Here is a 13,732-nt window from a genome sequence, read left to right on the forward strand (position 1 = left end):
CCAGTAGGGAGTTGGGATAGTGACTTGATTTATTCAGGGTGATAGAGAGCTATTTAGAATATCAGTCTTTCGATATGGATGCATTTGCTTGATCTTTTGTCTTGAGGCCTGGCCCACAGCAGGTGTCTGCCTCCCCCCTAGTTGCAAGGCATCTGGGCTTCTGCACTGGCTCCTTCAAGGACCTATCCCTTTCTCCCTACTTAGAATATTTCTAACTAGCTCAGCTACCTATAACAGTGGTAGCTGATTTAGCAAAAGAAGTAAGAAATCAGGGTCAAATTCCAAACAGAACCCCTCTATCCTATTTTCTATGCCAGTCTAGAAGCAACTGAAAGATCCAATGAATCATCTCTTCCTCCTTGCACCCGGCTCCCTGCAGATGCCTGGCATCTTCTGAGGAGCAGGCTCTACCACATACCCCGCATGGCCATGGATCTTGTAGAGGTTGATTGATTGTGTCAACTTGAGACATTTAGTAGCTTAACTAATGAGTTTAGCAACTCTACACCCAAGAGTGTAGAAGACCCACCCTAGGGTGGCTCATCACCTGGAGGTATAAAAGCAAAGGAGGAAGGACCTTCTTTGGAGAAGCTCTGGTCCTCGCCTTTGGTTTGGACCTTGTCTCCAGGCTTCTAGGACTCCAGCCTGTGGCCTAGACTCTTTGACCTTTCATCCTAGAGCCTTCGGCTTTCTGTCACAGGCTCCTCAGCCCACTGGTGTGGACTTGCACAAGACACTAGGGTGAACTCCAGACCTTGGATTGAATCCTTTGGCCTCCAGCATGTAGACACCCTCTGCACGCTTCCTCATCCGAACCTGTGGCTGACCATCATAAGCTAATCTTGTCATTTCTTATACATTTGTATATATCATCTTGTATCTGTTTTCTCTAGGAAAACCCTGACTAATACAGATCTTAAGTCTCCTGCTCTAATGGCTTATGTCACAGACAAAAACCAGCCAAGTGACCCAAAATGTGCTCAAAGAGCTTATATAACTATGGACTGAGAACTAGGGGAACAAAGGAATTTTCTAGAAACAACATCTCCAAGTACATCTTAGACTACTGGAAAGTGGGAAATTCAAAATGCAGGCTATTTCTATAAAAAGTTAATTATTTTAATTTTGGACTTATTTGACCTAAGAAACTTCTAACTATCTTATAAACAATCTTTGACCAAAAGCAAGTGTGCCAAACAGTCCAAAGTCTCAGTAGCATTCTTCTCAAGCCAAAAACAACCTTTTCCTCCTCACTCCTTCATAGCTCTTAACCCACTATTCCTACCTCCTCCTAAGTGGGTAAGAGATCACCATTTACTGGCAAATAATCATAGCTACACAGTCCCATTCAATGATCTTGACATCATTTGCTGATCCCAAACTCTCCCGAAATACTTTTCCCAGGATTAGGTAAATTTCGCCCCAAGTATTCTAGAGAATTCCTACTCTCGTGCTAAATCTCAGCTGAAATGCTCAGAATAATGACTACCGAAAGTATGCCACAGCCAGAGTGTTTTACTACCCTTACTCTGCTATTTACTAGCTATGTGATCTTGGGCAAATTTCTTAATTTCTTTGTGCCGTAGTTTATCTAAAAAATTGGGGGAAAGAATTTTACCCCCTTCAGTGACTGCCATGAGGTTCAGCTTAGAGCAGGGCATGCACATAGGAAGCTGTAAGAGACTCATTTCCCTGACTTTCTGGGGAACAGTGAGTGTTTCTCTTTGCTGCCCTTTTTTCTAAACAACCCTCCCACAACAGTTCACATCATGGTGCCCACTAGACTGTGAGCTCCCTTAGGGCAGCAGGGTCTTGTTAGTACCACCTGGCACAGGGCCAGAAACAAGAGAATCAGTGAGTTCTGTTATAATGCTGCTTTTGAAATGCAAATTTGTTCAAACACAATTGACACATTAGGGAACAGCATAATGTGAATTTCAAGTTTAACTATACATGGTTCCATCTCTGAGAAACACAGAAAATGGGTGATCTGAGCTAAATAGAAAACCCCAGAAAACCCCAACATGCACACAATCTAAACACCATCAGCAACCTCAGCTCATCACTTATGTTATAAGCTATACCTATCTGGAGCTGCTGTTAGCATCGTTCTAACCAATTACAGATTAACAGCCTTCACTGCTTTACAGTATTTCACAAGCTGCTTCTAGCACTCACTTGTACAAGGAAAACTCCAGATCTTTTACAAGGTCAAGTGTCATGTTATGTATTGTAGTATGTATGTGCTTTCTAGCCATTTAACATGGGTCAAACAGTGTTCGTTAGATTCCTATCTCTTTTTAAAGGTGTTATGGATGAAATTTCTGAGTGTTACTGCCCTGCTCACACATTTTTCCAATAAGCCTGGGTTCTGTGTGACTTTGATTCTGCTGTGATTGATGGTAACTAACTTTCTCTTCATAGATACCTAAGGCTGCTAAAACTATAGAATCGCTGTTGGTCACAACTGGCTACTTGGACAAGCTAAAGGCAAAAGTATTTACCCATAGCCAACTGTAAGCCTCATATTGTAATAAGCTCTGAAAATCATGTGGTTAATAAGCAATGCCTGTAACTCAGTCTAGTGGGGAAAAAAAATCAAGGTAGCTCTGATAGAGTAAGACCAATGCTATTAAAAACTAATGAAAGGATTTTTTAGCTTTAATATCTTTTATTCATTTATGCATTACTTTATTAGTTCATGTCTCTTATGACTTCAGGGAGTTGGCAAAGACCTCCCAGAGGAAGCACCTCCCTCTAAGATTTTTCCTCTCCACCGTTTCCTTCCTTATTACTGAGCCCATCAGCACGGAGCAGAGGCAGAACAGCGAAGAGTTAATGTGGCGCAGGTGACATGGAAAGGGCCCTGAGGGAAGCAGGTAGAACGCCACATAAAGGGCCCCACCCACCGGCACTGGCCAGGCTAGAGAGAAGCTGCCCGTGTAGTGCCCAGCATCTTTCCTCAGTCAGTGCATTTCTTCCTCATTCAACAGTTACTGCACTTCTGTGGGGAAGTCTGTCTGCTCCTCCTGCCTCCTCCAACATCAGAGCTGCTTCTTCCTCATAGGCCTGCTGCGCTGGCTTGAGTGCCATTCCCTCCCTGTCTGTCATCTCTACTCCCTAAAACCCCAGGAAAGAGACTCCAGTGGAAAACCCCACCACCATCACTGCTGTCTTTCTGGATCATGAAGAGTGAAAACAAAAGGAGACAAAAAGGAAAAGATTTCTTTTTCTTGCCACCATCTCTTTTTCACCGATGCTCCCCAACCCCAACTTCAGCTTTTTACCTATTCAAGTTCACTACTTCAACATCAAATTTAGAAAGTAAGTATCCCCCGCCCCAAGTCTTCTGTCACTCCAAGCTCCCAGCTTCTCTCCAGATCCCATAGGCCTCCCATTACAGTTTCTCCCTTTCTTCATACTCTGCCTGCTCACTCTTGGAGGGTTGGTACACACAGTGTTAATGCAGGCAAACACTTTGGATCATTGGACCCATTCCCCTTCTAGAGCTGAGAAAGCTGAGGCTCAGGGTCTCTCCCAGAGATACAGAGTCAAGGATAGGATGCCTTGATCTCCAGCCAACTTTGGTTTTCTTCCTAAATACAAAGGCTGAGACTAACATTACTTGGATCTGAAAAGGAGCACTCATCTCAGCTCTGCTCTCAGCTGATCTCGAACTGGAAGCCTCTGGCTTGGCAGCCACGGCAGCAATCACCCCTTCCTCATTACCTCCTCCTATCACTGTCCCCTGCTACCCCTCCAAGCCTTGTGAGATTTCAGGAACAAAGAATTCTCTCATCCTTGCTAGGACTATGACCGCAATTAGCCACCCAGCAAAGGGCATACTTATGATCTTCCTAGGCCCTCACTGCTCCTACAGTTGCCCCATAGATGGATTTGGGTCACTGCGACACTCCCTCAGCCTATCCTTTTGTCCCTCTCTTGCCAGGAACCATGCCCACACAAACCCTATAGCTTTATGCCCCACAAGATGGTAGAAACTCTACCATCCAACTCCACTTTCTTACGCCCAGCCTTCTTCATACTGGCTGGCATTCCAGGGTTAGCAGGTGCCCAGGCCTGGCTGATGCTGATGTTTGGGCCCATGTATCTGCTGGCCCTGCTGGGCAACGGGGCACTTCTCACAGTGGTACGAATAGACTCCACACTGCACCAGCCCATGTTTCTACTCCTGGCCACATTGGCAGCCACAGACCTGGGCTTAGCCACGTCTATAGCCCCTGGGTTGCTGGCTGTGCTGTGCCTTGGGCCCCGACCTATACCATATGCTGCCTGCCTGGTCCAGATGTTCTTCGTGCACACATTGACTGCTGTGGAATCTGGTGTGCTTCTTGCCATGGCCTGTGACCGTGCTGTGGCTGTGGGGCGCCCATTGCACTACCCTGTGCTAGTTACCAAGGCCCGTGTGGGCTATGCAGCTTTGGCACTGGCATTCAAAGCTATAGCTATTGTTGTGCCTTTCCCTCTGCTAGTGGCAAGATTTGAGCACTTTTGTGCCAAGACCATACGCCATGCCTACTGTGCACACATGGCAGTGGTAGAGCTGGTGGTGGGTAACACACATGCCAACAACCTGTATGGGCTGGCACTTTCACTGGCTGTGTCAGGTGTGGACATTGTGGGCATCGCTGGCTCCTATGGGCTCATCACCCATGCTGTGCTGCGACTGCCTACCCGAGAAGCCCGTGCCAAAGCCTTTGGCACATGTACCTCTCACATCTGTGTCATTCTGGCCTTCTATGTGCCTGGTCTCTTCTCCTACCTCACGCACCGCTTTGGTCGTCACACTGTCCCAAAGCCAGTGCACATCCTTCTCTCCAACATCTATTTACTGCTGCCTCCAGCCCTCAACCCCCTCATCTACGGTGTCCGCACCAAGCAGATCAGGGACCGACTCCTGGAGATGTTCACACTCAGAAAAAGCCAGTTCTAATGGACACGGATGACAGTGGTGTCTGGAAGTGAAGGAGGAGAAGGGCACCTGGAGGAATGCTGTTTCTCTTTGTTTGTATATGACTGTGATCATCACTGAGCAGGTATTTTCTGTGAAGCCTCAACTGTGTGCATCACCACCGTCTGTAGACTTGGCCTGGCCACAATTCCTGTTTGAGAGGAGGCAGAAGGAAAGGGGCTACACACTACCAAGCAGGGAAAATAAGGGAATCAGTTGGGATCACAAATAAATCAGCTGAAGGAAATTTTTTCTTGCCCTCATCCCTATCATTCCAACATAAGCCTGTGTAAGTTCCTCTATAGGTCCCAAACTTGGGGGTTTGGCAGTCATAGAGGGTGGCACTGCCACTAAAGGAAAATGCCTGAATGCTGGTATGGGATCACAGCCCTATTTTTTTTTGGTCTTTTTCAATTATCCGTACCGGGGATCGAAATCACGACTGCCTGCTTGCAAGGCAGGCGCTTATGCCGCTGAGCTAAATCCCCAGCCCCAGCCCTTCCTATTTCTTACAGGGAGATTATTTTCAGCATGTCTTCAGGAGAGATTTATATGGAGTTATCCTCTACCTTTGAGAATCCGGATGTGACTGTGGTGTCAGTTAACCAGAACACTTTTACAACATTCCCAATTCAGTGAATCTTTTTGGTCTCATGCATAATCAATCTTCCCCCTCTCCTAATCCTACCAAGCCTCAAGAATTAACAGCTAGAATCTTTCCCTGGGCCTGCAGCTTCAGGGGTAAGAGTTCAAATGAAAAAACTTTAGTGTCCCAGAAAGAGATTATGCTGCCTGTGGTACAACCTGCTTGCCTGGGATCAGGTCACAGTGACCTCTTGCCCATCTCCCTTGTGTGTACCCTCTACCAAGGTACTATCCCCAAATGACTCCCCACCAGCACCCTTATCTGCCTTGGTCAATGTTACTGAAAGCACGTGTTGTTGTTGCAGTGTGATGAAATAGGAATATTTCACACTGTTGCAGCTGCCACAGTGAAAAGGTATTAAACGGAAGTGTCATGGTGTTGCCTAAGGGGATATTCAATGAGGATTCCACAGTGAAAAGAACACTGTATAAAAGATCTTTCATAGTAGCATAGAGTTCAAAATCTCACATGGGAAGTAGGGAGTCACTGTTATGCAGTCCAAGAGTGCTGCAAGCTGCACAGGCAGAACCCAGCTCTCCAAGAAAACTATCACAACCACAGGTATTCATGTTAGCCATGAAGACCTACAGGCAGGAGCAACCCAACCCACTAAATTCAGAGATCCGGACCAAGTACCACAGGACAACATCCAGAAGAGGCAGCTGCAGACATGGAAATGTAGATGATGCCATCTCTAGGACCACATGACATCTTACTAGGTCCTTATCAACAAGAACTAAAGAGACAGCACATATGATCTGCACGATGGTTGTGTATTATACTGAATCCAAACAGGTAACGATATCTAATAGCAATGCAATATGGGTTCAGTCTTTTTAAGACTAATTTTTCTTCATAAAGTTCTGTCTAAAACCCCTCCCAGCAATGATTTTGTGAATAACTGACAAATACTAATCTGAATGAATCCTAAGTCTTTTTAAGATATCCACATCCTTAGGTTTAATTTCATAAAAATGTATGCTGAAAAAATCGAGATGTGAACAAACATGTATACAACAAGATATTTATTACAATATTATAAAGAAATATAAAGAGATTCCCATACGACTATCCCATGTCACATGTACACAGCTTTTGCCTCCCCTCTGATACGTGGAAAGGGAAACCGCGTGCAGCCAAGGTTCATCAGCAATGAATTCTGCCCCCTTCCCACCACAGGAAGACTCTGCTAAGGCACCTCCATCCCCTGGTTCTGCAGAATTTCCCAGTAGCTGGCTCCAGAGCTGTACGTTGTCCATTGTAAGAATTTTCTTCCTTCAAGCCAAAAATTTACTTCCTTGGACATTTGTATTATAGTCTAGACTGAGATTTCATACATATCTACCAGGTGATAGGTTTAGAAAACTCTACTGGCACTCTCTTTCTCCATTATAACCTGAGAAGAACTGTAAACCCACAAATCCATTACCTGCAACTGCAAGTTTAAAAGTCTCTGATGAAATAACTTTTTTCATTATCTAGCACCCAAAATCATATACTTCAACTATTATGATCCTAGTTATAATCTTAATCTCATTTGTTGTAAATATTCATACATTTAACTGAAGAAATGTTGACGTATTTGACTACAGGGCACTACCCTGAATCCCACTTGGGTATTCCTTAATATGTTATATGTACATATTATATATGACATATGTATTATTATATTCCCTTTCTGTAACTTGAAAACTTTCTAACTCCAAAATATATATGTCTCCAAAAGTTTCAAATAAAGTATTAAGGACTTATCTGATCATCCCTGTAGACTGAGAGAAGTGAAGAAACTTGTTAGGGCTCTTTACCCCTCTAAAATCTTTGCTCTTTCATACTTTTCTATATTACCCAGGAGGTTTGTGCTAGGAACCTCATGTTCTCAGGATAAACAACCACATTTGCTAATAACCATCATGCTCTCCACATCACCCTCAGATGTCCTGCAGATGATCTGTGCCTCTTTCTCAAGGAATCCCCCAAATGTGCACACTGGAAACAAATCCCAGCAGCAGGATGTGGTCCAAACAGCCCACCCCTTAGGCTCACCAACTCCATCCAGGACTATGTTGTTATCTGTTTTCCTTCAACAACTTTCAGTCTCAGAATCTATGAGCCCAAAGGAAAGACAGACTTCTTAATGTTAAGACAGAGCAGTATGGAATTTAGGGAGCCTAGAAATCATGGCAATCAGCAATTTTTAAAAGACTGAAGGTATAGGATTCTTGCTGAGGAGTTCATCATTATCCAGTTGCCTCTCTGGCCCTATCTCTGCGAACAAAAATCCCAAAGGATTTTCCGTCTAATGTGACTAACAGTCGACCATTCCTGGATCTACCTCATTTACCTACATGTGCACCACTCTGTGTCTACTGAACACTCCACTCCCTCTTACTGTCTCTGGACCTTGGTATCTCCTCCTCTTGCACTGTCAGTTTTATCCCATGTCTGTCTTTTGTCCTTGTGTATCTCTCTTGCACTTTACTTCTGTCTGTCTTCCTCATGCAGAATTTCTTTCTGGAGGGAACAGACGTATCCCACTACATTGCACTAAGTAACTTCTCCTTGTGAACCAAAATGAACATGTTAAAGGGGAATTAAAGGAGGAACTTGGTTTCATTTGTCATGAGAAACTTGAGGTTTCTGTTTTGGTTTGTGGTGGCTTCTCTCTCATTCTGCCCATTTCCTTTCTCTGAGCCACTTTGTACTTTCCATCTAACAAGCACCTCTCCCACCACACATTAAAGCAAGCAGAAGGAAAATGTTGATTTCTCCTTTACCAAAAGGAGTGCTGTTTAATGGTTACAGCTGGAATCAAAATTAGATTTGAATCTCATTTTATTAACTCTCTATGGCTTGGACTAATTATGCAAATTCTCTGAGCTTTTTCTTCACTTGTAAAATGGAATAACAATAGTATTTACATCAAAGGGTTCCTAAAAGGATTAACTAAAATAATGTATCCAGTACATGGCACAGACCCTAGCACAGAGGAGCTTACAAACAGTTGATATTAATTCTTCTCCTGAAAAACAGGACCAAGCCCACAGACATTTGGCACTCATACACTTAACACTAAGGAGACGTTGCCCTCCCCAAAGGCCAGTCACATCTCCTTTAGGAAATTCTTTTTGCATCACTCTTTCCCACAACTGCAGGACTGCGGCTTTGTCCCCCTCACTCATACCATCTCAGGAAGCTCAGATGACCGCCAGCTTTGTGGTACACTCTGGACCAAGCCAGGGGAGGACACTCCCTACACACTCCCTTTTTGTTCTCCCTGGGCATACAGGAGGCTCTCTGGGGCACTGAGAGAGAGTACTCTTTGGACAGATAGGTCCAGAGGGGAAGAGGAACTCCTAGAAAGGCTAAGTCAACCCGACAACACTAGACTGAAATTTCTGGACAAAACACAAGAGGATATAATAGGAGCTGAAGACAGAAGCTACTAGACAAACATTAGCCTAGGAAAAGCAATTGAGCATGAAGAAAGTTTTCCTCAATTTTACCTCAGTCATTCTGGTTTCCTGAAAATTCTCTTCAGTTACTAAGGCAACATTATCTCAATTAGAATCTCACCCTTCACATTGTCAGTGCTCAACAGTGCCCTCCTACACACACACCTGTTTTTCTTTCTTTCTTTCTTTTTTTTTTTTTTTTGTCTTTTTCATTTTTATCGGTACCAGGGATTGAACTCACGACCGCCTGCTTGCAAGGCAGGTGCTTATGCCGCTGAGCTAAATCCCCAGCCCCTTCACATACCTGTTTTTCAATGCACTTATAACCCACCCGTTAATAATGGGTTCAACCTAAACTACACATTAAAATTGCCTAAGAAGCTTTTAGAAGTTGTGATGGCCAGGCATATTCCAGAACAATGAAATCAGACTCTCTGGAAGTAGGAAATGACATCAGTAATTTTTAAAGCGCCTAAATAATTCCCAGGTGCAGCCAAGGTTGAGAACTACTGCTGACTTCTCCATAAATCCTGTTCTATATTGCCACATCGTTTAGGACTTCAATACAACCTCACAAAGAATTCAACTATTGAGTTAGAACTGCAGCTAACTGAACAGAAAATTGCTTCAGGGAGGCTACTTAAAGAAACCTATTCTTACTTCCCTAAAGACAAATCAAGAATTACACACACACACACACACACACACACACACACACCCTGTGTTGCCTAACAGATCCTCCATTTTCTCCTAACACAGGTGACTTAAGAGTATGAACCACAGGCTGCAATGAGGGTAAAAAGTTACTGTCCTTACCCCACCCAGGACATCACCTAGCAGGACCTCTATGACCTCATGCTGCAGTAGGTCAGAGCCCAAGGCATAGGGCCTCACCTAACAGGGCAGCCTGGGGTTCCTGCAACAGCCACTGCTCTGTCCACCATGATGGTTAGCACTCCACACCTGCTAACACTGGATGAAGCTGATGCCACTTGGGCCCTCATCAAGGATAAGGTTGGTAGAGTAAGCAACAATAATGAGACATGGATGGGTGTGAACAGCTTGTGAGTAGGAAGAGTAGGAAACCTAAGACAACAGCAACTCACATTTACTTGGTACTTGTTTATGTGATAGGCACTATGGCGAAGAGCGATATGCAAACTGCCCCATTTAATCACAACTACAATAAAAAAGGCTCCTGAAAGAGTAACATAGAGTGAGCTACAAGAGGACAGAGAAGAAGCCATAAATCAGGAATAGGACTCAAGAAATCAGGAGGACTTCCTGAAGGATGATATTCTAGCTAGGGATGGAAGAATTATACAAAAAGGGACAGGAATAGCTGACACATAAAAGCGACATAATAAACACTTGAATAAATTAATGAGTAGGTGGGTGGGGCAGTAAACAGCATGCTAATTAAACAGAGTATATGCAAAAGCTGAGAAAGAGAAAAATGTGTACTACAAAATTCCCATAGTCTACTAGAGCAAAATTCAGAAGAGGAGCAGCGAAATAAGCCAAAAAAGTACAGAGGAAGATCATGGAAAGGTCTTTAAACTTCCTATAGAAACTGGACTTTACCTTAAGCCTTTCCATATATATTCCATTCACTGTTCCACAGAATGAGAAATTTGAATTGGAGCCAAATAAGCAATTTTAAGAACCTCAGAGATCTCACCCTTCTCTGGGTTGCAGGTGTCCAACAAGTCCCACCAATTTACTTACCAGCTGCAGCCTAGGTAGCTGCGAATTCCTCAGGGTGCAGACTTTATGGATCAGGCTCTGGCTATGTCAACTTGAAAGCAAACATACTTAAGAGCATTCAAAGGCAGCAGCCCACTAAGCCTAAACAACAATCTGAAGGGAGACTTTAAGTAGCCTTAATGACACAGTGCCCAGTCCCTGGCAAGCTGCTCACCACATAGGCCAAAGAAGCAGAAAAAGGAGAGCTAAAATCTTGCTGTTTGAGTAACTGGTTTCAGCCCTGCAGATGGTTCAACCTGGATTGGACCAACTGGAATTAGGATGAAAGTGAATGTACTCTCCCTCTATGAGAAAACTAACTCTGAGTATGAAAAAAACTCACTCTACTATTTCAACAGAAAATCAGGGTAGAGATATGCAGGATAATTTAATGATATGTGGCAAATTCAAGGAGAAGGGCACCTTTAAGTGACCTGGCTTTTTATCCCCAAAATTGCTGACAATTTATTGGCACTTTAGAAAACAGGCTAAACAGAATGTGGCTTAGGAACTCCCCATTCAGAATTCAAGATACATGAGGAAGATAATCTGCCACCATCACTCTTCTGGCCATTTAACCTATCTTCTAGCAATGATCTTTGAAGATTCCTTCTCCCTTAGCTGACAAATTTCTACTAATTCTATCACCCAAATCTTGCTAGAAGCTTTCCTGCTCCATCTTCATTATTTAAGCTTAAGGACCTAGCATGTTTTGCCTGGAGTATTGCAATACTCTTAAATGATCAACCTCACTTTACATGGCTTTGTATTAAAAATCAGCTTCCTAAAAAACTTACCTGGTCTTGTTCCTCCTACTCAAAACCCTTAAAGTCCCCTCAAGCTAATATCCCAGTCACTTATGACATACAAGGCCTTTCATAATCTAACTCTTGTATGCCTTTCCCTCTTCATACTTAACATCTAATTAATATGAAATCATTTGTTCCTAAATGTGCCCCTCGTGGTTTGAAAGTTCAGGTTTCTTCACTGGCTATCTACTCGGCCTGTAATGACATTTTCTTACAGGTTAATTCCTTCAGAGTACAAATATTACCAGCTAGAAACCTCCTTCTATTAAAGACAAAGGTCATTAAATCACTTCTTACAATCTTTACACTCTGCTATTACTTCACTTAGCTAACTACTGCTTATATTGTGTCTCCTCAATTAGATGGCATTACATCAGGATAAATATGAAGTCTCACTCTTTCATGTATCCTTAGTATCTACATAGTCTGGCACACAGTAGATGTTCAAGGTGTTGCTACAGTAAGGAACTAGGAAATAAGCAGGAAGTATAATCCATAATCCCAATACACGGGAGGCTGAGGTAGAAGGATTGCCAAGAGTTCAAGGCCATCATGGGCTACGTAGTGAGTTCAAGGCCAGCCTAACCTATGTAGCAAGACCCTGTCTCAAAGAAACAAAAGTAAAAACAAAAACCTTTAGGTATGCCATACAGACATAATTAACAGTGGGAAAGTCAATCTATAGTACACTATTAGTTCACTCTTGACCCTCAGTCCCTGACTAACAAACTGATCACCTGCAGGTTATCGAGAAACACTTTGGATGCAATGTAGTGGCAGTGCCTTTCTTGTCAGATGCAGCCTTCTATGACCTACTTGGTGTGCTAGTGAAACAGTACCGGCCAGCCCACACCCGCCTGGCTTTGCCAGGTCGGCAGGTCCGAAGAGCACTAGAACCAGTGGGACCACTACCAAACCTCCTAGAGCAAGCAGGATCTGAGGGGAACTTTGCCCACTGCACTCGGGAATACTCACCAAATGGCCGAGCAGAGATAACCTACGAAGAGATACGACTGTTGGATGGGCAGCCCTGTCGGATCCGCCTACATACAGGCGGCCTGCGTAAGAAGGTTGCTTTCCTGTTGCTGCCATCAGGGCAGGTAAACCTACAGCAGAATCTTCCCTGGCTCCGAAGCACTCATAGCATCTATGTCATCTACCAGGTCTTCTCTTGCTCCTGGCTGCAGCTGGAGCTGCTGCCTACAGCCAGTGAGCCCCAACTACTCCGGTTACAGCGGCCATTGCCTATTGCCTTCTCCTGCCTCAAATTTTCACTGCAGCCCAAAGGTGTTCTGGGACCACAGAAACCTCTGACCAAAGACCCACTGCCCCGTGGGGCCAAATGGGTCAGACCCAATCTTAGCACCATGCCAACTCTGGTTCCATCAGCTCCTGCTGATATTCCCGAAGCTGCTGATGGGCCCCCATCTGTCCCAACCCCACCTACACCACCTCCCCAGGAAGGGCCAGAAAGCAAACCCACCAGATTCGCCTACAAGGGCCGAAACCTATTCCGCAGAGGTCCCCAGATGTTATCAGGTATTGCTGGAGGAAATGATGATGTGATGGGAGGGACAAAGTGGAGAGGGTAAAGGGATATGGGGAATACAGGTAATAAATGTGGGGGGCACACAAGACTCTATACCCCTGGTGAGGGAGACAGCACAATGGATCCAGGGGAGGGTAAATCTGAAGTATGGCCCTGGTACGGGGTGGGGGGAACACAGAGAACCAGAGGGAGGGACTGGGGAATCAGAAAAACTACGGCATGAGTTAAGCTGTGACTATCCCAACCCTGGCAGAGAACTGGCTCTTCGGCCCCCACAGCCCCCCACCAGGAGCTCAGGGTGGGGGCCCTGGGGACCCAGACCGGCACTCCATGTCCCTGCCCCTGCTGCAGGGTCTGTCCTCAGAGTTCGACAGCGACGAATGAAGTTGAAGCACAAGATGCAGGGGGCAAGGCCCCCAAGATCTGGCAAAGGGATACTGGTCCCCAATAAACATCAGCTGCTGTTCCCCCAAGCCATCCCGGGCCCACGTTGTTCTTCATTCTGTGGTCCAGAGGCAGGGGAAAAGAGTTCCCACTTTTTTCCCTTGCCTTCAAGTT

At 44.6% G+C, this 13,732-nt stretch overlaps 2 protein-coding genes across 2 annotated transcripts; both read left to right on the forward strand.

Moving 5' to 3' along the window:
* The first annotated feature begins 3,950 nt into the window (after positions 1-3,950).
* LOC100721134 (olfactory receptor 52W1) lies at positions 3,951-5,052 on the forward strand. Its single transcript, XM_003465323.5, has one exon. The coding sequence runs from the start codon at positions 3,980-3,982 to the stop codon at positions 4,952-4,954; it is 975 nt and encodes a 324-aa protein (XP_003465371.3). The 5' UTR covers positions 3,951-3,979; the 3' UTR covers positions 4,955-5,052.
* Positions 5,053-9,912: 4,860 nt separating this feature from the next.
* Positions 9,913-13,558, forward strand: CUNH11orf42 (chromosome unknown C11orf42 homolog). The gene is made up of 3 exons (XM_063256631.1): positions 9,913-10,084; positions 12,369-13,164; positions 13,428-13,558. Exons 1-3 carry the CDS (start codon positions 10,013-10,015, stop codon positions 13,556-13,558), a joined length of 999 nt encoding a protein of 332 aa, XP_063112701.1. The 5' UTR covers positions 9,913-10,012.
* The last annotated feature ends 174 nt before the right edge of the window (positions 13,559-13,732 follow it).

This window comes from Cavia porcellus, unplaced genomic scaffold (genome assembly GCF_034190915.1).
Source record: "Cavia porcellus strain 051 isolate PalLab524CR breed Dunkin Hartley unplaced genomic scaffold, mCavPor4.1 scaffold_9, whole genome shotgun sequence".
In the NCBI taxonomy this organism is placed as follows: domain Eukaryota; kingdom Metazoa; phylum Chordata; class Mammalia; order Rodentia; family Caviidae; genus Cavia; species Cavia porcellus.